The sequence below is a fragment of the Heloderma suspectum genome, chromosome 10 (assembly GCF_057233095.1).
Source record: "Heloderma suspectum isolate Gila_16-S chromosome 10, 16-S_ref, whole genome shotgun sequence".
Taxonomy (NCBI): Eukaryota; Metazoa; Chordata; class Lepidosauria; order Squamata; family Helodermatidae; genus Heloderma; species Heloderma suspectum.
The window spans coordinates 32,055,247-32,078,536 of record NC_139467.1 but is presented as its reverse complement, the minus strand read 5'-3'; the positions used below and the strand labels follow the sequence as shown (position 1 = coordinate 32,078,536).

At 43.3% G+C, this 23,290-nt stretch overlaps 1 protein-coding gene across 2 annotated transcripts in view; it reads left to right on the top strand.

Moving 5' to 3' along the window:
* ARID1A (AT-rich interaction domain 1A) overlaps positions 1 to 23,290 on the top strand; it is a 91,277-nt gene that overhangs the window by 18,220 nt on the left and 49,767 nt on the right. For both annotated transcript variants that reach the window (XM_084815792.1, XM_084815791.1), the window contains exons 2-4: positions 14,440 to 14,652; positions 15,132 to 15,587; positions 17,306 to 17,419. In XM_084815792.1, the coding sequence (XP_084671918.1) occupies positions 14,440 to 14,652; positions 15,132 to 15,587; positions 17,306 to 17,419 (783 nt within the window). The remainder of the gene's footprint in view (positions 1 to 14,439; positions 14,653 to 15,131; positions 15,588 to 17,305; positions 17,420 to 23,290) is intronic.

The window sequence follows — 23,290 nt, the reverse complement described above, 5'->3', positions numbered from 1 at the left end:
GGAGGTACTATTTTCTTATTGGAACTGCCACCAGCAAATGGTAATATGAGAGCAGCCAGGCCTTGCAGCTAAACTGAGGAGGTGGTCACCTCCCTGTTGCTCATCAGCAACCAGTTCTGAGGCTTGGACTTCCTTTGCCCTCTTGCTTTTGGAGACGGCCAGAACTAGTTGTTGCCGTGTTGGGCTGTGTATGTAGTTTTCTGTCTCCTTTTCTGTCTAGCCTGGTGTTGACTGAGCTGGATGGCAGTCTTGAGCATCAGGGACAATTGTGAGTTATCATTAATGATCAGGAAACACGGAAGTAGAACTGTCTCTTTATACAAATCTATGGCGCGACCACACTTAGAATACTGTGTAGAGTTCTGGTCACCGCACCTAAAAGAGGATACTGTAGAGTTGGAAAAAGTGCAGAGAAGAGCAGCAACTAAAATGGTCAGGGGGGTGGAACAACTCCCCTATGAGGAAAGGTTACAACAGCTGGGATTGTTTAGCTTAGAAATAAGGTGAATAAGGGGAGACATGATAGAGGTGTACAGAATTATGCATGGTGTGGAAAAGGTGGATGGGGAGACATTTTTCTCCCTCTCTCTCAGTACTAGAACCTAGGGTCATCCCATGAAGCTGATTGGTAGGAGATTCAAGACAGAGAAAAGGAAGGACTTCTTTACACAGCACAATGTTAAACTATGGAATTCACTTTGACAATAAGTAGTTATGGCCACCAATTTAGATGGATTTAAAAGGGGATTGGAGACATTCATGGAGGAGAAGGCTATCAATGGCTACTTGTCCTGATGGCTATGTACTACCTCCAGTATCAGAGGCAGTATGCCTATGTACACCAGTGGCTGGGAAACATGGGTGGGAGGTTGCTGTTGCACTCATGTCCTGCTTCTGGGTTTCCTGTGGGCAGCTAGTTGGCCACTGTGTGAACAGAATGCTGGACTAGATGGACCCTTGGTCTGATCCAGCATGGCTCTTCTTATGTTCTTGAGGGAAGGCTGAGTGAACTGGGCATGCTTGGCATCAAGAAAAAATTAAGGGGAATTTGCAATTCAAATATCTGTTCAAAACACTGACATAAAGATAGGGAAATTCTGTTATGAGAAAGTGGGAAGGAGGCTGTTATCTCTTGTTTCTGGTGACCTATTAGGTTGGCTAGCCCCTCACCCAGTTTCACAGCATCTGAGGCAGCTTGCATAGGGCAGAAAGATTTTGTTCCCCAAGGTTCCAACTTCCGTTGCTGTGCATTCCTCCTTGTTCTCCAGGTCTCTCGCCCTATACCTGTCCTGATTCTTATGCTCTGTATCTGCTGATTTGTCTCAAGAAATACAGCACCTATCCAACCCCCACCCCTGCCTTCTAGATTGAGATCTTCTGATAGTTTTCTGGATGATTTGTGGATGATTTTCAGTAGAATGGTAAGGATTTCCAACTCCCAATTGTTTAACAGTAGCAAAAGCAAAAGGCACCCCTCTTATATTGCTAAAATAAGAAGGTGGGGGCAGGAGTGGATTGTTGTGTGGAGGATCGTGAGCTCACTTAGGTTCCTGAGCTCCAGATTCCTTAATTTGAAGTGTATGCCTTTTGCCCCTGCTTCCAGTTGGTGAATCTCTTTCTAGTAAGAAACCGGATTCTGCAAGGCTGAAGTCTGCCTGCCCCTATTCTGAATTCCTTCTGCCAGCAGAGCTGTCTCACCCAGAAAGCAGGTCCCCTCCATGATTTCTTCAGTACCTTGCACCTACTGAAACATCAATTCTCCCCCACCTCACAATCGTTGCTGCTCTCCTTCTTTGTATATTGCCCCAAAAGTCATGGTGAGAGCATTGGTGAAACACTACCAGGTGTCTACCCTTCCATTGCTTCTCAGAGTTCCCTTTGAATGTCTCCACTCCCTTTTTGCATTTCTGTGTTGCTGTATTGTGTAGGCCTGCTGGCGCCCCCTCAACCTTCATGTAAGGCCTTGTTGCTTGGTTTGCCTTTCTTCTCTGAAACTTTCTCGCTGTCCTTGGTGACTTCAACGCTTACGTCGTGATAATCTCTGACAGAGCTGCCTCCTGCTTTCTCTTCCCTGATTTTGATTTACATATTTTTGATTGACTCCCTTCCTCACCCATTGCCACTCTTTCAGTCTTATCTTCTCTAAGAATTGCTAGTCTAACCTTTCTGCTTTGACCATTGCCATGTCTGAGAGAGAATTCCAATGTTCAGGCTCTGTACACCTTCCCCTTATTCTGGCCCTTGTTCCTTTTCTAGCCTGTAGCTTTCTTAGAAGCATTTGTCGTCTCCGCTTTTGCTTCTTTTAGACTCAGTAGTTACCTTTAGTTCTTCCCTATCCCCACCTCCTGGCTTTAATTGCCCCACTATCTTGCCAACCCATTTGCTCCACTAATCCCATGACTGGCATGCAACCTTCTTTGTCTGTTTTCTCCAGAGGCATTTGGCAGCATGAGAGCAGGATGTTAAAGTGGGCTAAATCTCTCACTTCTAAACTCATTCACTCAACCATTTTTCTGACCAAAGAACATGACTACACCACCTTGATCCACAGCCACACTACCAGTTTGTGGCATTTATCTTTCATATGATGTACTGAAGACCTGCCCTTCCACTGCTTTACTTTTCCACATAGGATTTTTCCTCCTACAGTGATAAGATTTAAGTAATTAGCTGCAGTCCCTCCCTCCTTCCCTGATCCCTAGTGAGTTGAGAGGATTGTACTTTTGCATGCAAGGGCTGGTTGATGTTTTGGGATGGGTACATATCCATTTGGCTGGGTCAACATGATGACAAGAAGCTATTGCAACTTGAGGTTGAGGTGAGTGAACTTGGTAAAGTTGGCGTTTCATATAACCGCTACTGAGTGTAGTGATGTCACTTGGACTACTGGAGTAGAATGGTTGAATTGCTATATTCCTGTGTTTAAGTTTCTGGTCATGAAATCTGGCTGAAGTTTAACTGTAATCATCTAAAAGGCCTTCTGTTAATCATCACTTTTTTAGTATTACGTGTCTAGACAATCATCGCAGTCTTTTTCATTAGACAGGAAGAAATTGCAAAAGACCCTGCATATTTTATCAACAAACTCCTTGGCTATAGTTCAGATACTTTGGTCATTTGTATATGATCTCCTCCCCACCTCCGTCTCCCAGTCCCATAATCAAAACTTCAATATTACGTGTGTCTTATATGAAACACCCAGGCATGGCAGCTGCAGCAGATACAGCTACTGTGGTTCATAGGAAAAACTTGCGCTTCCAGTGGGAAAGAACCATTGGCACAATCAAACGTGTTGGTATGGTATTGTGTCTTTTACTAATTCCTGTAAGAGAGACTATTTGCAACCACTGACTCCCATTATCACTGGTGGTAATTGTCTTGGTCCTCTGTAAAACATACATGACAAATGAAGGAAAGAGCTGAATGTCAACATCCAGTTGATTTTCATTGATAAGATTAAAATTCCTTTAATCATTTTTTAAATCTTTAATTTAATTAGGCAGTAGGTTAAAACATAACTTGTTAGCTTTTAAAATAATAATCAGGTATTTATAAAAACTGTGGGTGGTATGCGCCATCTGGGAAAAGGCATTCAGTTTTGTGAAAGAAGAGGTATACATCTTCTAAGATGCATGCATGTTTCACAGCAGGCACCATCTAAAAACAAAGAATGGATTTTTTTCCCTTCAGAACTGTTGGTTTTTATCCATACGCAAACGTAATCCAGTCTGTTAGAAAACCCCCTCTTTGTATGAGTTCTTAAATTGCAGGTATTGTATTTTATGGGCCTCTGCAGAGAGATCCCTAACCTCCTCTACATCTGAAATATCTCTGGTTCTTGTTCTCTCTTCCCTGCCTCCCCCACCCCATATTTAATTTATATATATACCAGCAATTGTCAATTCTCCCCCCCCCCCCCGACCACTTAAAAACTGCTGGGATTCTCAGTGGACCACTTAACCTTTTTCTTCTACAAATCAAAGCATAACTCTTATTAAGTTTTTTCCTTCCATTCAGCACTGCCATCATCTTTATGGGCCCTACCTCACGCTTCTGAGAAGGGCCCCTTTAACTAGTAAATGTTTAGAGAAAAGCTAGTAAACTGCACCAACACTATTGTATAAAAACCACGGGCCAAGACCTTGTTAGTCCATTTGATAAATCAGCCCTGGTCAAAACTGACTTGACATCAGTACTCAGGGGAAAACCCCCCAATCATGTATAGGGTAAAGTACAGATATTGACCTAGTTCAGACATCATGGCCAATTTTGGGTTATTTAACCCAGGAATTGGTGGAGGTGCATGGGAGTGAACAAGTGCTCTGTCTCCTGCCCACTCACCACTTCTGCTTTCAATTTCAACCCACCAACAAATCATGGGTTAACTCTGAGTTGTTTAACCCCTAAACAACCCAGAGTTTCAGGGTTCGCATGTCACGAAACAACCCATGAATCTGGGTTGTTAATTTGTTGTTGTTGTTGTTGTTCAGTTGTTAAGTTGTGTCCAACTCTTTGTGACCCCATGGACCATAGCACACCAGGCCTTCCTGTCCTCCGCTCTCTCCTGGAGTGTGCTCAAATTCATATTCATTGCATCGGTGATGCTATCTAGCCATCTCATCCTCTGCCGTCCCCTTCTCCTTTTGCCTTCAGTCTTTCCCAGCATCAGGGTCTTTTCCAGGGGGTTTTCTCTTCGCATTAGGTGGCCAAAATATTTGAGCTTCAGCTTCAGTATCTGTCCTTCCAATGAGCACTCAGGGTTGATTTCCTTTAGACTGATTTGACCTCCTTGCAGTCCAGGGGACTTCTCCAGCACCACAGTTCGAAGGTATCAATTCTTTGGCGCTCAGCCTTCCTTATAGTCCAGCTCTCACAGCCATACACTGCTACTGGGAAAACCATAGCTTTGATTATACGAATCTTTGTCGGCAAGGTGATGTCTCTGCTTCTGGCTATGCTGTCTAGGTTTGCCATAGCTTTCCTCCCAAGGAGCAAGCGTCTTTTAATTTCATGGCTACAGTCACCATCTGCAGTGATCTTGGAGCCCAAGACAATAAAATCTGTCACTGCTTCCATTTCTTCCCCTTCTATATGCCAGGAAGTGATGGGGCCAGATGCCATGATCTTCGTTTTTTTAATGTTGAGTTTCAAACCAGCTTTTGCACTCTCCTCTTTCACCCTCAACAAGAGGCCCTTTAGATCCTCTTTGCTTTCTGCCATTAGGGTGGTATCATCTGCGTATCTGAGGTTGTTGATAATTCTCCCGGCAATCTTAATTCCAACCTGTGATTCATCCAACCCGGCATTTCTCATGATGTACTCTGCATATAAATTAAATAAGCAGGGCGACAATATGCAGTCTTTCGTACTCCTTTCCCAATTTGGAACCAATCGGTTGTTCCATGTCCGGTTCTTACTGTTGCTTCTTGACCCTCGTACAGGTTTCTCAGGAGACAGGTAAGGTGGTCTGGTACTCCCATCTCTTTAAGAATTTGCCACAGTTTGTTGTGATCCACACAATCAAAGGCTTTAGCATAGTCAATGAAGCAGAAATAGATGTTTTTCTAGAATTACGTTGCTTTCTCCATGATCTCACGAATGTTGCCGATTTGATCTCTAGTTCCTCTGCCTCTTCGAAACCCAGCTTGTACTTCCGGTAGTTCTCGGTTCACATGCTGCTGAAGCCTAGCTTGTAGGATTTTGAGCATCACCTTGCTGGCATGTGAAATGAGCGCAATTATATGGTAGTTTGAACACTCTTTGGCATTGCCCTTCTTTGGAATTGGAATGTAAACTGACCTTTTCCAGTCTTGTGGCCACTGTTGAGTGTTCCAAATGTGTTGGCATATTGAGTGCAGCACTTTAACAGCATCATTTTTTAGGATCTTAAATAGCTCAGCTGGAATACTGTCATCTCCACTAGCTTTGTTGTTAGTAATGCTTCCTAAGGCCCACTTGACTTCACTCTCTAGGATGTCCGGCTCAAGTTCAGTGACCGCACTATCATGGCTATCAAGGACATTACTATCATGGCTATCAGGGACATTCAGATCTTTCTTGTATAGTTCTTCTGTGTATTCTTTCCACCTCTTCTTAATCTCATCTGCTTCTGTTAGGTTCCTGCCTTCTTTGTCCTTTTTCGTGCCTATCTTTGCACAAAACGTTCCCTTGATATCTCCAATTTCCTTGAAAAGATCTCTAGTCTTTCCCATTCTATTGTTTTCCTCGATTTCTTTGCATTGTTCATTTAAGAAGGCCTTCTTGTTTCTCCTTGCTATTCTCTGGAACTCTGCATTCAGTTGGATATATCTTCCCCTTTCTCCCTTGCTTTTCGCTTCCCTTCTTTCCTCAGCTACTTGTAAAGCCTCCTCAGACAGCCACTTGGCTTTCTTGCATTTCTTTTTCTTTGGGATGGATTTCATTGCTGCCTCCTGAACAGTGTTACGGACCTCCGTCCATAGTTCCTCAGGCACTCTGTCTATCAGGTCTAATCCCTGAAATCTATTCCTCACCTCCACTGTATATTCATAAGGGATATGATTGAGGTCATACCTGAATGGTTTAGTGGTTTTCCCTACGTTCTTCAATTTAAGCTGAAATTTTGCGATAAGAAGCTCATGATCTGAGCCACAGTCAGCTCTAGGTCTTGTTTTTACTGACTGTATGGAGCTTCTCCATCTTTGGCTGCAAAGGACATAATCAATCTGATTTCGATATTGACCATCTGGTGACGTCCATGTGTAGAGTCACCTCTTGTGCTTTTGGAAAAGAGTGTTTGCTATGATCAGCGTGTTGTCTTGGCAAAACTCTATTAGCCTTTGTCCTGCTTCATTTTGTACACCAAGGCCATGCTTGCCTGTTATCCCGGTGATTTCTTGACTTCCTACTTTAGCATTCCAATCCCCTATGATGAAGAGGACATCTTTTTTTGGTGTTAGTTCTAGAAGGTGTTGTAGGTCTTCACAGAACCGATCAACCTCAGCTTCTCCGGCATCAGTGGTTGGGGCATAGACTTGAATTACTGTGATGTTGAACGGTTTGCCTTGGATTCGGACTGAGATCATTCTATCGTTTTTGAGATTGTACCCCCAGTACTGCTTTTCCCACCCTTTTGTTGACTATGAGTGCTACTCCATTTCTTCTAAGGGATTCTTGCCCACAGTAGTAGATATAATGGTCACCTGAATTACATTTGCCCATGCTTGTGCATTTGAGTTCGCTGATTCCCAAGATGTCGATGTTCAATCTTGCCATCTCATGTTTGACCACCTCCAGCTTACCTTGATTCATTGATCTGACATTCCAGGTTCCTAAACAATATTGTTCTTTACAGCATCGGACTTTCTTTTCACCACCAGACACATCCGCAGCTGAGTGTCCTTTCGGCTTTGGCCCAGCTGCTTCACTCTTTCTGGCGCTTCTTGGAAATTCCCTCTGCTCTTCCCCAGTAGTATATTGGACCCCTTCCGACCTGAGGGGCTCATCTTCCGGCATCATATCTTTTAGCCTTGTGATACATTCCATGGGGTTTTCTTGGCCAGAATACTGGAGTGGGTTGCCATTTCCTTCTCCAGTGGACCACATTTTGTCAGAACTCTCTACCATGACCTGTCCGTCTTGGGTGGCCCTGCACAGCATAGCTTATGGCTTCACTAAGTTACGCAAGCCCCTTCGCCACAACAAGGCAGTGATCCATGAAGGGGGGTTGTTAATTGGAAGCGGGCAAGTGGATGGGAGCCAGCAAGTTTGTTCTGGTGCACTCACAAACAACCCATGCTTAACAAACCATGGGTTGTTTGATTGTGCAAACTGGGTCATTCTCTGCTCTTCTGCAAGCTTTTGGACCATTTGAGAACCTCTGATATAGACTTTATCCTGTCACTGCTGTTTCTACTGTTAAGTACTCTTTCTTGCTTCTGCTACTATTATCGCCAAGCCTAGAAAATAGCAGTTGAGCTTAAGGATGCTTGAGGAATTTGATCTTTGCGAATTCTGATATGAATTGACCTAATCTGTATTTCCTGGACTAATGTGTGTGGATCAGAACACTGGATTTCGCACTTATGAATTTTTTGATGCAGTTCTTGGCCTAAAAAAAGTGTGAAATGCCTTTGAAAAGGCATGTACAAGAAAAAAACTTTCAAGAATGCGTATTTAAATGCAGATTTTCATGTGGATTTAGAAAACAAACTCAGATTAATTGGAAATGAGACTGAATGGATTTGTAGTGAACACATGCAAAAGTGACAAGAGTGGAAATTGGCTGATTCATCTATCCCTAGTTGACAGAACCTGCATTAGCCTTATCTACTTCCCAACCAGCCATTCACTTTGGAAAAATCCCACCTACCTTTCATAGTTGTGTGTAGATTGAGCTTCACACAATAAATTGGCTGAACTGTGACTGCCATGGCTCAGCTCTGTTTAAAAGGCCTTGTTTGGAAGGGAATAATTCATGAGCAAGAATTAAGTAGTTTATGCGTTATTAATCAATGTCTCTGGTGCTTTTCAGGGTAACAAATACAGGTCTCTTCCCCTGAGGAACTTGCAGTCTTAAATTTGACATACCTAAACAGAGAGGGAGGTGAGGAAGAAGGAGACAAGAGCAGTTACACGTACCTAAGCTTATTTTCAGTAGAGGATGCAGACTGTAGGGTTGTGCCAAAGGCTTTATGAAAAAAGGTAGGTTTTGAGGAGGGTATTGAAGAGTGGAAGGATGTTCTAGAACATTCTTCCCCAACTTGGCTTTTTTTTGGTCTTGATATACAAAATGATGGGGAAAATGCAGGGTGGTGTCTTCTGCTCTTGTATTTTTCTTTCCTTTATTAGTAAGCATGTGCAGAGTTCTCATGTCCAGTTTGAAGTGCTTCCTTTACTATGAGATTGGAATGGAAGTTTTGGATGACTTACAGTTTGTAGTTTTCCCTAAGTGTAGATTAGCATTACAACACTTATTGATTCATCCTGTGAAAGATGTGGGTTGCATTTTCACTTTACAGCTGAAGAAATGAGGCTCAGTAATGACTTTCTGAAAAGCTCCTCAGTGAGTTAATGTTACTGGGTTTTCCATTTAGAATGTTGGGGTGTATGCTTTGTGTCACTTTGAAAGTTCTCCTCTTCTCCAAGTGGTTCAATTTATATGCTGAAAGAAGGCTACAGTTTAAGGTCTTTCATAAAAAGCCAATACAGAGTAAAGGAGAGTGTGTTAGATTTGGTTTGAATTCTCACTCAACCATGAATCTTATTGGGTGATCTTGGCTCAAGCTCTCTCTGTTGTGTATGTGCCAGATTTCTTCCCTTGAGATTCTGCAATTCTAAAATACTACAGCTTAGATGTGTCCTTCCTATTTGTATGGTGTCTACTTTTGGGGAAATTTCAAATACACACCAAGGAATCCAAGGTGAATAAGCAGCTACTGATTTCCCCAAACAGTGCAAGATATCTAAATGGTAGGAAACAACTTCTCTTAATCAGAGTTACCTCATCATTTTGTTCACATGTATCTTTTCAATGAGGGGGTTGTAGTGCTCTTTAATGAGTGCCAAGCTAATATGGCCCATTACTCATTTGTTTTATTACTTAGCCCTAAGCAAAAATATGTGAGCTTTCCTGAAAGCATGATTTCCAATGGCCTAATTTAGACGTAATGCTAAACCATGGTTAGCCTTATGAAAATGAGCTGCAGTGTGTCTCAGGTTTGTGTGCTTCCCCACCTCCCCATTCCTCCTCCAGCACAGCCACAAAGAAGCTTCTGCATCATAAACCATAGTTTGCTCCAACAAACTATAGTTAAGTTTAAGCACATTTTAGGGTTCAGATGTAATGCTAAACTGTGGTTAATCTGTGGAAGTGGAAGCTCCTGATCTCCTTGTGGCTGTGCTGGAAGAGAAGGGGATCATGTGAGCCTGGGGCTCACTGCAGTTCATTTTCATAATGCTAAACTATGAAGTTTGAACACAGCCAATCTTTCAGCCATTACGCTGAAACCTTCAACACGGTTCTACTAAACGCGAATGGCCAGCAGCCCTTTGGGTGAAACAATCGCCCCTCTCTGTTTTAAAGTTATTCTCATTTTTAAACCCGGCAGCGTGAATCTAAAAAGTTACTTGGTCATTTCTCTGGAACCTCAAATACCTTTTTAAAAATCTAAATTAATGTTGTGTTTGTAGTACAGGGAAGACAACACTACTTTGTTTAGTTTTTTTAGCAGAAATCTAATTTCTTCCTTTCATTTGTCCATGATCCCATCTGGGTTCAGCTGTGGGGAGCTGATGGAGGCTGCATCTGTGCATTTGCCAAGCTGCGTTAAATCTGTGTGTTGTTGGTGAGAGCTTTCATCCGTTTGGTGGCTTCAGGTCCCAGGGGTTCAGTGGTCTCTGTCCTCTTGACTAGCTTGAGCGTGGCAGGGTCCAATAGCAGAAGCTGCAGGAACAGCTGCTGCTTCTCCTTGAATTGCATAGGAAGCAGTCTTGCTGTCTTTGTACAGGAGCCCAGCCGCCAAACAATAGTTTGTGCTTTCAAGGCCATGTGGAGAGTCACGTGACCCGTTGCTGTTACTGCTTGGGGTCCTTACCCATCTGTTCTCTCTGCTCTTTCTGGGTTATCAGGCGCAGGTCCAAGTTCTCTGAGGCAGCCAGCCTCCTGGTCAGAGATTACGAAGCGCTAACCTTCCTGGCAGGGGTGGTGTGGCTTTGCTTTTATGCAGATTAGCCATGTGCTTCTCACTTAAAGGCGTTTAGAGGAAAATACATTTCCTGTGTTTAGCTCTCAGTGGGTGGTTCCTGGCTTTACTGTACAGGGACTGTAGGGTTGGGGCCTATGAACTCAGAGCATGCTGGAGAGGGATTACAGTACACTGCCCCCCTTCCCATTCCACCTCTGCTGCTACGTCACCACAACACAACCACTCGTGCTCTCATAGTGTTGGTGTCATTCATTCAGTGCCAAGATTGCTTTAAAAAATTCCCTTGGCCCCAGTTCAAACAGGAGTACAGCTGGGATGTGTTAGATTTTAGGCAGTCTGCCCTCAATTTGAGATGAGTTATAAATAGCTGTGCTGACTTCCTTAACTAGCACACTCTGAGGTAAAATGCAGGTTAATTACTGTGGGAATCAATTAGGGCTTCTCTCCGTTAAAGAGCCAGCAAGACTGTTTAAAAAAAAAAAAAAAAACTTTATTTTTTTATTATAAATCAGATGACAAATCTGGTCAGGAATAAATTCCAGACCTGAGGTGGGTTTTTCATTTTCTTCATAATCCAAGGGATATGATTCTACTTCTCCCTTCACATACACATAGCCATTTTAAAAGTGCTTCAGGATTCTTGTTTTCTCTCCCTGTTTCTACAATTAAGTGTAGTAATAACTATAATCTTGAACCACGAAGTGCTGTATATTAGTGCCGCTTCGCTTTATTTCGCTATCAGAAATGGGATTTGTGGCACTGTCATAGGTGGCCTTCGTGCCCAGAAAACAAGTGTTTTGAGATCATTCACCCTCAAAAAGTTGCTAATTATATGGCTAAAAGCTATATGGCCAGGACTACTATGGAAATGTGGATTGGGGATGGGGAATTAAGTGACCTTGGCTTCCTCCAGGAGGAGTTCAGGCTCACAACAGTTAAGCACAGACTCTCCTTTAGCATGCCACTGCTAAGCCATGTTTCATGTAGCTTTCAGTAAGTCTCTAAAATATCCTATGTATAGTGGCACATGAAAGGTTCACCACAGGTAGAGAATGAATGCACTCTTTTGCTTTAAACCAGATTTCCAGCAGCCTCTATGTGCTTGATATATAAATTGGCCCTAATGAGCATTGAGGAGGAAGCATTCATGTCCACATAGAAACAGCCTGTGCTTCTTTTAGAAGAGGCCACATTGTGCTTGGAGAGTTATGCCTCAGTCTAGAAAGTGTAACCCGCTCTGTTTGCATGTGTGTTAAACTGCATTGCTCGGGGGAGGGGGTGCAGAGGAGAATAATGCTGCTTATAAAATATTTAAGACACTTCTTGTGCCTGAGTGCAAAGTGGCATTTCACAGGTTAATTACAGTCTCTCCAGTGTTGCTTCAGTTTACACGTTTTGTATCAGAAAAGGTAAAGAATTTGATGCCTTTGTTTTTTATGGAATGTAGATGTAAATTTGACCCATTGGGACAGATTAGCAGCTGTGTGCAAGGAGAGTAACTTTGAAGACTTGTGATCGTCAGTACTCTCATTTTGTTCTGATTTGGGTTTTTGGAAAGTACTGTGGAACCAGCAATTCTGACATTGCTTCCCATTTCTTTGAATGTAGGCGAGTTGTAAGCAGGGGGTCAGGGTTTTAGTGATCAAGGAGCAGTGCCTTCCTCTGTTATGGGTGTCTGTGGAAGGCCCTTTAGTGTTTGAAGTATAATCATGGTAATCTCTTCCTGTGGTTTCCTCTTTGAAAGGATTTCCCATGTCAGTCCAGAAAAGAATCTCCTGCTCTTTGCAGTCAGGGTTTGGTATTTCCTTATTTTATCCTGAAGTATTCTTGCAAATGAGCTGGTATCACATTTTCCCCTCAGTAGCAGCTTCTGTCTGTTGTCAATATCAGAGAATATATTCCACTCTGAGAGCATTAATGTTTAGTGATAAACATTATTTTCAAACTTGCTTTGGATTTTTGAGAATAGAGAAAACTAGTGCAAGAGAGTGGTGGACTATAATGGAACATCTGAGGAAGGGCCAACATAAGTTATTGTTGCAGTTATGAACCAAACTTTAATACCTGGAAACTTTTAGACCCCTTCTACCCCCAGGCCCATGCTCCATACAAACCAGAACTTGTACATATGGGTTTCCATATTGCATATTGCTTTTCCAGATTGACAGAAAACAAGGTGGTGTTGGCAGAAGATGCCCCTCCCAACCCCACCAGTTATGATATGGGGGCCCATTTCCATGTACAACCAGCAAATTGTCAGTTAATTAACCCACAATTTGCTGGGTCACATGCTACATGCAAGCTGCTTCCAGTGCGAATATGCGACCTCCACTTGGCCTGATCACAGGTTGCCTCGTGACATGTGAACCTGGACACTATGGGTTATTTGTGGATTAAATAACCCAGAGTCGACCTAAGAGTTAATTGTATGTTAGGGATAAGCAACGTGGTGCCCTACAGATGCTCTCTGTCATTTATGTGAAGATGGTATCTTGACCACTCCTTGGAAATCTAAAGCTGTCAATTACCTAACTTTTTAGCATCATACTGACTATTTTTTACCCAAGTGTGAGGTAAACAAGCGTTTAAACAAGTGTGAGGTAAGCAAGCGTTTGCTTAGCTTGCAGGAGCAATCCTGGTTTCTTAATTTGCTTTTCAGATCCCTAAATTTACCTTTTAGTCAAATTGAAAAGTTGCTCTGTTTTCTGTCTTTGATATGCAGACACATACGTTTTGCAATATAGAATACTAAATAACATCTAAAAGAACACTGGAATGCTGTGCCAGTTTGTTGGCAAACTTATAGACATTGAATGTTGAAAAGATGGGGATGGTAATACCTGCTTAATAGGAAAGAGGATTGAACTGAAATACTTCTTTTGAAGCCTGGGGAAGGAGCAACTTGACTGACAGTGGTGGCTAGATAATGGTGGTAGCCAAGATTCAGTTTGCATAATTTTGCGTTAGGATTTGCTTTTGCTTTGGATTTATGTATACTACTTGTAAGCTCTTCCTGTATTAGCAAGTGTGCATCTGCTTAAAACACACCGGCCACCTAAATAGAACTGTTGTGAACTTATTAGGAGTGGATAGATTCTACACAGCAATGGGCATTTTGAGTAAAACCCTGTCTGATACGAATGCAACAGGATGATTGCTTTGAGTGTGGTGTTCTGGTGAAGAATCCTCCCTCCCTGGCCCAACTATCTTGGAGAACTGTAAACTCTGGGATTATGATGATGATGATAGTCAAACGTTTCCTTTGTAGAGAATAATTTAATAAGAGGGTTGTAAGAGCAATATCTGCATTGTTGCTTAGCTCATCTTGTATCCCTTGTGGGATGCAGCTGCTTTCATGATCTCAGAAGTTCCTTGACTCTCAGTGCTGGGAAAATAGGAAAAGTCCAGAATATATTTTTATTTCAAAGAAGAAATGTTCATAATTCTAAACTTCTGGCCACATCATTGTAGTAAGGTGATTTACTCCAGAGGTGTACATTTTCCCTAGAGCAAGTAGTAACATACTATGATGCCTATGTCTCAGCTGACCAAGAGTTGGCTTTTATTCTGCCTTCTTAGTTTGCTGGTGAATTTTAATTGGTTGGCAACTTTTTTTGGTAGTAAAAAGTGTGTTTGGTTTTTGCTGTGTGTGTGTGTCTTTCTTAATTGATGTCTCAGTCCTTCATGAGTAAGAGACTATATCATTTGGATAGTTTCATATGAATATAACAAATATTGCTATTTTATTTCCTAGCCATCCAGCCCAATGGATCAGATGGGGAAGATGAGACCTCAGCCTTATGGAGGAAACAACCTATACACACAACAGCAGGGACCTCAGTCAGGGCAACAGCAAGGCCATGGATATCCAGGACAGCCATATGGGCCGCAGACTCCTCAGAGATACCCAATGGGAACTCTAAGCAGGACGCAAACTGCAATGGGCAGCATCTCTTATGCACAGCAGGTAAAGAGAAATGGAAATCTTTAAAAGTGTGCTCCTCGTCAATGCTTGCTTACCTTCATAAACTGATAATAGATGTTTAAAACCTGAAATATGACAAACCAGTTACAGTGTTGTGTAAAATAAGTATCCACATCCCAGTGTAATGAACAAGGCTATCTGATGTCTTTTATGACGTAGTGGTGCCACTAGATCAGCCTGTTGTGCTGGTTGGGGATGATGAGAGTTATGGTCCCAATACATCTGGAGGGCCCCAGGTTGGGGAAGGCTGTACCGGATAAACAACAAAGAAATGTGTGTGTTTTGATTTTTGCACTGTACTCTAACCAGCAGTGGTGATAGTCTTTACAGTGTCCTAACCTTCCAAGAGTTGTTTGGCAGCTGCTTTTTTCTGAGCTCCAGTTTTTTGTTCAGCACCTTCATGAGCTGCTATTCTTTTTTTTCTTTTCTTTTTTTGTCTCTTGTGTTTTCTTCTTGTTTAGATCCCTCCATATGGACAGCAGGGCCCTAGTGGATATGGGCAACAGAGCCAGACTCCCTATTACAACCAGCAGAGTCCTCATCCCCAGCAACAGCAGCAGCCTTCATATGCCCAGCAGCCACCGTCTCAGACCCCACACACTCAGCCTTCTTATCAACAACAAACTCAGTCTCAGCCTCCACAGCTTCAGTCATCCCAGCCCCCCTATTCCCAGCAGCAGTCGCAACCACCACATCAGCAGTCTCCATCTCCGTATCCTCAGCAGCCAGCCACTGCCCAGCAGCAGCATCCACAGAGTCAGCCTCCCTACTCTCAGCAGCAGTCACAGTCACCCTACCAGCAGCAGCAAGCTCAGCAGTCTGCTACCTCGGCGCTTTCACAACAGTCGGCATCTTACCCTCAGTCTCAGTCACAACAGCAGTCGGCATATTCTCAGCAGCGCTTCCCACCTCCACAGGTAGGATGTCTTCCGTGTGCTCTCCTGTTTCTAGATGGCGAATCTCAGAACAAATGAGCTTTGTCTCTTAGGGAAACAATGCAGTTATGCTAACTGATCTGATTCAGTTGCAACCTTTTCAAGTTGGTGTAGACTACTTCTGCTTTTAACGTGGAGGTAAAGATAAATGCAGAATGGCAAGGGGCCAAGTGACTACCAAGACATTTAAAGACATGAAGAACTGTTAGCTGTAAACTGCAGTTGGGTCAGTCCTGCACAACCCACCAAGCTGGACACAGCTCTTTAGCCATGTATGCTGCCCACCAGGAGGCTCAGTAAAGCACCTTCTTTTGCTGTCTTTCTGTGGCTGCATAAACAGCGGGGTTGTCAGGTATCTGGGATGCCACAGCTCATGGATGGCCTGCATTAGACATGTTATTACATTCATATCCCACCTTTCCTCCAAGGAGTTCAAGGCAGCATACTTGGTTCTTTTTCCTCCTCTTCATCCCCCTACTTCCTTTTCAGCCCTACAAACAATGCTGTTAGGCAGGTTAGGCTGAGAGATAGTAATTGGCCAAAGGTCACCCATTGTTCTTAATGAGGTGGAGTGGGAATTTGAACCTGGGTCTCCCTAGTCCTAGCCTAATACTTTATGCACTGCACTACACTGGCTCTCAAAGATAGGACTTTAGGTTACATGAAATGTAGATGTAAGCAGCTGGACAAATAGCAGATAAGAACTAAAATGCTCAGCATGCAGATACTAAGGAGGGGGGAGGTAATGAAGAGAGGGTGTTTCTTTGACAAATGTAAAACTATGTTGAAGGAAAATGAAATAGGACCCTAAAGAGCTCAGAGCTCTTCTGCCTCAAACTCCCCTGCATGTGTGTTGTGCAGCCCCATGTGGTTGACCTTGGAAAGCACGCAGAGACCTGAGGAAGGCTAGCACCTCAGCACAGGAGTTTTTCTGCATGGTTGAGACAAAGGTCTCTCTCCATGCCTTCAGTTTAAGGCCAGAGGCTGGACAGAGGTGTTGCCTCCACTTTGTCTCACTGGTAGGGAGAGGAAGTGGGCTATGGGCCAGTGAGCTAACTGTCTGAGCACCTACCATGTTTCGAAGCAGCAAGAAATGACAGAGTGCTTCTGGGGGCTGCTAGCCTTTGCATCCTTTCCCTATCTCTTTGCGAGAGGCAGAGGGTGGCCCAAGTGCCCCTCCTGTATTGCTCATCTAGGAAGCACAGCAAGGCACTTTGGGTTTCTGCTAGCTGGTGCTAAAGGCATCTGATGATCTCTTGTCTTAAAGAGCCAATACTCTTAAAGTCAAAAGGAAGGTGCAAAGTTTGCCACTTTCCACCTGATCCTGGCCCTCTCGATCTGTGTATGCAACTGTGCAGCTTGGGTAGTTTGCTCCTTAGGTGCTTTTTCAGGGCAATTAACAATCCTGTAGCTGTAGCAGTCACAGGAAAAGAGCTGAAATTGTAAAAGTGCTTACAAGACAAACACTTTAGCAGGGCATAAGAATTGCTATTATAATTCATTCATGATTCAAATATAACAATTCATGCTCCTATTGACAGTTGTAATGGAACTGCAGCCATCATTTGGGACAGTTGATTGGAGCTAAGTATGGAGATAGAACAGTTTTTCATTTGTTAGGGTCAGTGCTGTAAACCAGAATGAGGATAAAATAGCTTTCCTGTTTTGTTTTTTCATTGGACTGGTCTCTTGCATTCTAGGAGTTATCGCAAGACTCATTTGGGTCCCAAGCATCATCTGCTGCCTCAATGGCTTCCAGTAAAGGGCAAGAAGATGTGAATTTGAATCTTCAGTCAAGACCCTCTAGCTTACCGGTGAGTCAAAGGGCCTGTCTTAAAAATGGCTTAGGAGAAGATATTAGAGGTACATTCGATATTCATTGTGTGTAGTGTGTTCCAGATGGAAGCAGAAAAGGAGGACATCCATGTAATGTGGAAGCCTGAAAATCCACCCCCAAACATTCCAGAATACAAGTCAAATTCCTACTTGGGCTACAGTATTATGCCTGAAACTTGAGATTATATCTGTTGAAATCTCTGCTATCTCTTACACTTGTAGTAGGCTCTGTCGACACATGTTGTCTTCTAGCAGAAATTGCTGCTGTGTTGTAAGTGTAATTTTTTTTGCTTCTGATTTAGCTGCTTCTAGTGCTTCTGAAATCAACTAGTTGATGAAGTCAACAAGGCTGACCTGATTTTCAGCAGATAGGAAAATTCGCTTTCTACCTTCAGATGCTGGTCAACTATTTCCTCTAAGCCCTGAGTGTCCCCCAGTTGTTGTTTGCTACATACTTAGTCAAAGACTAATCTTAAATGTGATTGAGAGACTGTAGGTTTCAATTTTTAGTGGTAGTCCAATTCATTTTTGGTGACCATCAGTGTACAGTTGCAGATGATGTAATGGATTGTACGGAGAGCTTCCTATTTAGGGCTATTGCTATATCTTGTGTGTGAAGTAGGCTAATGACTTCATATGTATAGCTCTTCCCTGTTCCTGAAAGGACAGCCTTTTCGTAGTGTTTGGGGAAGCTATTTAGTGCCTTGGCCCAGTGCCAAGTCTGTCCTCAAGAGACTGCCCCCAGCAGGCTCAAAGGGGAGTTTGAGCTGCTGACCTAGAATTGGTTGCTTCCACTTCTGCTCGAGTGTTTGGCTTTCAGAGTAATGTGCCTCTCAAATTTGCAGTTGCATGAACAAAATGCCAAAGAACTTGGTGCATGGCAGTAACTGCACTTACTATATGTTTACAAAATTTATTAGATGCCTCTTTAAATAAGAAGTCAACATGCAGCAGTTCAGTAAAAGTCATATTAATAAAAAAAATACATTAGTATAGAATGTAGTTCTTCTCCCACTCTGAAATGAGGCAAGTTGTAGAGTCAAATCATGCCTGCTGTGAAATGAAAACAAGCTTGCTGTTAACACCGCTACTGGGGGACAGGGGTCGACTCCTCAGACCCTTATCAAAGAGGAAGTGTTGTTTCTTCCATGATGAGTTATTCTGCTACATGTGACATGGTTCTCTCTCTTCCATTTGACTAGACTTTGGGTCTTTGCTTTCCCTAGGTTTTGCTGTTAAAGTGACTGAAGAAATTGCTCTGATGCCGAACTGGGTTAGGGGGTAGCAGTTTCATTCAGGAGTACAGTGATTCTGTCTCCATGAATTCTTCCAGTCAGTGCTTTGGTAATTGTTGGAATTAAGTTGCTTTCCAGTAGGCCGAACTCCTGTTCAGAGCAAAGTAAGCATGTTTTCAGGTTTCTGTGGCTAAACCCACAGAATCTGCTGGAGTTCAGCTTCTTTAAGGGTGGGTTTATTAGAAGGTCTCTTATCTATGTGACCAAGGCTTGAGCAGATGGAAGTCCTGAGATGCTTTAAAGTGTTAATATGTATTAGGGATTTGGGGTTTTCTGTCTGGCTTCTTTTGACTGAGCTTGGTGGCTTTTCACATTCTCCCAGCTCGGCAGTTGTCAAGTTTTTTTAGATTTTAGAGCACAAAGTGCCACAAGACCAGGTGCCCGCAAATGTCGTCAGGCATTGGTGACCAAACCAAACTTCCAGCAGTCAGGCTCTCCCTTCCAGTGCAATCCTATGCACATCTGCTCAGAAGTAAATTCCACTGTGTGCCCCCAGCTTACTCCCATATCATTGCAGTCCTATACATGCTTACCTGGCAGTGAGCCCAACTGAACTCGGTGAGATTGACTTCTGAGTAGACATCCATAGGTTTGAGCTGTTGGTTTCTGACTTCATACTGTTCCCCTGTGAGAGGTCAGGGCAATGCCCTGCTCCCCTCCCCACAGCTCTTACATTTGGCACTGCAAAAGGGGGCTGACAGGGTCCCGTGGCTGTGGGCATCAGAGAATCCTGGAAGTTGGGGATGTAGCTCAGTGATAGAGCATAAGCTTTGAATGCAGAAAAAATCCTGCCTGAAACCATGGAGAGCCGCTGCCAGTCAAATGTCAACACTGTAGGGCTAGATGGACCAATGCTCTGACTCAGTATAAGGCACCTTTCTATGTTCCATGAAGCTCAGTGTAACTGCGAAGACCCTCCCTGCCCCTTTCCTCCAGCTCCAAACTTGGCACTGGGGTTTGTTTGGGCACTTGAAGTGGCTCTGCCATCCACCTCCCAAATGTGTCCCAACCTTTCCCTCTGGCCAGAAAGGCTGGGGTTGTAGGCAGTAAAGCTGCACCTTGGAGTGCCTCTGCAACCCACTATCCAAATGGTCAGCTCCAGCTTCCTCTACAGCTTGGAGCTGCCGAGGGTGGCAGGGATCTTCCCTGTAGTTGCGTTGAGCTTTGAAGCTCAACACAACTGAGGGGAATGTCTCCGTCCCCTCCCCAACTCCAAGGGGATGGTGAGGCTTGCCACGGCAAGGATGACAGCTGGGATTGTGGAAGACTGCATGTGGGACCCACTTAGTATGTCCAATTTTCTTTCTGCCTTTCTTTTGCCCTCTTAGTCCCTTTCTTTAAATTTAATCCAAAATAAGTACAAAAAAGGAAATGATGCTGCTGGTGTGACCCACCTGAGGTCAGGGCATGACTTACTAATTAGGTCATGCCCTGACCTAAAAGGTTAGAAGGCCTCTGCTCTAACTTGAGCACCTAATTCCTAAGGCCACCAGTTAATCCAGAAATCTTTTGTCATGGCCAAGTTCACATCTGGCTGTTTTGTATATGAAGGACCATTTTCCCCCCACACACATCTTTAGAGATAGGTATTGTGACCCGTTGGTGTGTAGATGAAAATGTTGCTCATGTCAGTATTTTTTTAAAATATTGGATTCCCAGGAGTGACTGAAAAACCACATCAAGGAGCATCCCCTCCCCAATCCTAGACCTCTTAAAAATGGAAGGCTCAGTTTTCTGTTGTGCACAATTAATTTGTCTAACTTCTCATGCACAGGCAAAAATGGCAAGTAGGTCAATTTAGTTTTTTTCCCCCTACATTTGGAGGTAAGAAGAAACTTAATTGTGCTGTTTGGGGTTGGCTTGTTGGGCTACAGGTACAGTTGGGGAAAAGGTGCAGGGTTTTCAGTAAATGTTGATTTTAAGAAATTCGCACTTTGGCCTTCCTTCCCCCTGCTTCTGTCCTTTGCTTTTATTAATCCACTCTGATCCTTCTGGAGGGAGACTACAAATTTAACAGTAAATAGTTTTGGTCTGTTTGCTGGAATTTGACTCACTGGAACATCTTTTAATTTTCACTGCTGTCAACTAGCTTTGCATTGTGTGGTTAGCCCTTAGGAAACACCACTTGCAGGCTGTGCTCTGTACCCTGTGCACAGCCGTATTAAATCTGACCTGTTCAGTAGCCGTGAGCTGAGCCATGTCCCTGGTTTTCTCTTAGCACTGCTCAGTTGGATGGCAGGCCCTGCTACACTGAATGGTGCAGTACAGACATAGCACAGCCCAAAATGAGTTTGCCTGAAATGTGAGCAGAGACATTATACTTCAGCAGCGATTCTAGAAAACCCCAAGAGCATATCTGACTGAACAAGCATTGCAATATTTGTGATCAGGCTTTGGGGGAGGCTGCACCCCAGCAATTCAGGGAAACCCGTGGATTAGGGCTTCATGGTTATGACCAGAACTGAATATTTTGCAATTTCCTGTTTTGCTTTATACACTCTTTTGTTCATCATGAAAACTTTCAGTATTCTGTTCAGTTCCTTGTATGTAAAGCCCTGTTCTTTTGGAAGGGTCACTCTTGAGAAGAGTGTGTGTGGCAACAGCAGCCCAACCTGCATCACCTAAAATGACCCTCCTGCTAACATGTTTTGTTGCCATAAATGCTACTTGCGTCACACCTCTTCACCTCTAGCTTGGCAGCTCTCAAAGGGCTGGCTTTGACACAAGCATATCTTGTTGCTCTAATTTAAAGGAATAATTTATTTGGTCGGCGGTGTTCTAGGAGCATCTAACTGTTCTGAGTGATGATATCATTTGTTAGCGGTACACGCACAGTAAAGTATTGGGAACACTAAAAATAAGGTCATGGTGTTGACTAGGCTGGAATAACTTTGCCACAGCTCAAAATATGATGAAAATATCTTACCTTGATGTCAGGTATGAAGAACGGTCTCCTAATTGCCATGTTGACACATAATAGTTCTAATATAAATGATCAGATGCACTAGTTGGTATAGTGAAGTGATATTTTGTTATTGCTATGATCTGATTTGTGCAGAGACCAGGACTACTCTTCTTTAGGCTTCTGGTAGGACAATAGGGTGTTTCCATGTTTCCTTTCCTGGCTCCACTTCTGTGGTATTGAGCAGCATGTGATTTGACAACCTGGTGGATATTGTCTGGATATGCAAAAGGGATTGTGGATTGCTCAGGCTGTACAATGATGCAACCCTCCTGAGTGGGCACTGCCAGTGCAAGGAGGATGTGTAGACCACTTGTAACTTCACAAAACTCTGTTCCAGAAACTACCATTATGGTGTTGACTACCTCTTGGTTGGCAGAGTGTTGATGTTGCACAGAGGTCAACAAAAGTTGTTACTGCCCATCTTTGATTCATTGGACCCATGCTTCTGACTATTGGTTGGCCAATATATCCCTCATTCTGAGAGGCCTTCATATTGGTGGCTTAAAACATTTTTTGTTAACTTTCCTTAAGAGTCCATGGTGGCTAAAATCACTAAAAAAAAAATCAGAACCAATAAAAACCTGGGGCAGTTATTCAATAGAATAATTGAAATGTTTAAAAAGAGCCTGGTGTACATAATAACACTTCAGATTTATTAACCGTGGCTACCAGTTGGGAGTGCACCTTGGGATCACACGTTGCCTTCCCTTTTGGGAGTCCAGATTTCATTCTTCCTGTCTTAATTGTGGTTAAGCATTGCATTGGTATCAATATTGACTGTGGCTAAGGCTAAGTCTGGCTTCCACTTAGCCAGAACTTAAAACTTGATTTAAATGTTGGAATATGAGGACTGGATTCAATGTGCCCCTTTTAATATACTGTACCTAGTATATTTTAGGCACCCTTACAAATAATAGATGATAGTATTTATGTAGTGCTTCAGAATAGTCCAAGTTCTTGATGTTGTTGCCATAATTCTTCTAACAACCCTGTAGGACTGTGTTTATTATTATCATCCCCATATAAGGCCTGGGTGGGGGAGCTGAGGCTGAAAGATGGCATTAGGCAAATACGAACATAAGAAGAGGCCTGCTGGATCAGACCAAGGGTCCATCTAGTTCAGCATTCTGTTCACACAGTGGCCAACCAGGTGCCCACGGAAACCCACAAGCAGGACACGAGTGGAACAGCACCCTCCCACCCGTATTCCGCAGCAACTGCTGTACGTAGGTATACTGGCTGTGATACTGGAGATTGCATATAGCCATCGGGATTAGTAGCTATTGATAGCCTTTCGTTCCATGAATTTATCCAACCCCCTTTTGAAGCCATCCAGATTGGTGGCCATTACTACATATTGTGGAAGTAAATTCTCAGTTTAACTATGTGCTGTGTGAATCCACTAGCAGAGGCAGGATTTGAACCAGGAGCTTTGTGATTCATAGCTCAGTCTCTTGGCCACTGTGCCACACAAGCTATGGTTATCATTGGTGCTGATAAAATACTTAACAGTGATGCAGGGCAGGAGGAATTTGTATTCCAGAAAGGAGCAAACAAAGGGGAGGGACGGTACGATCTTGCAATTTACT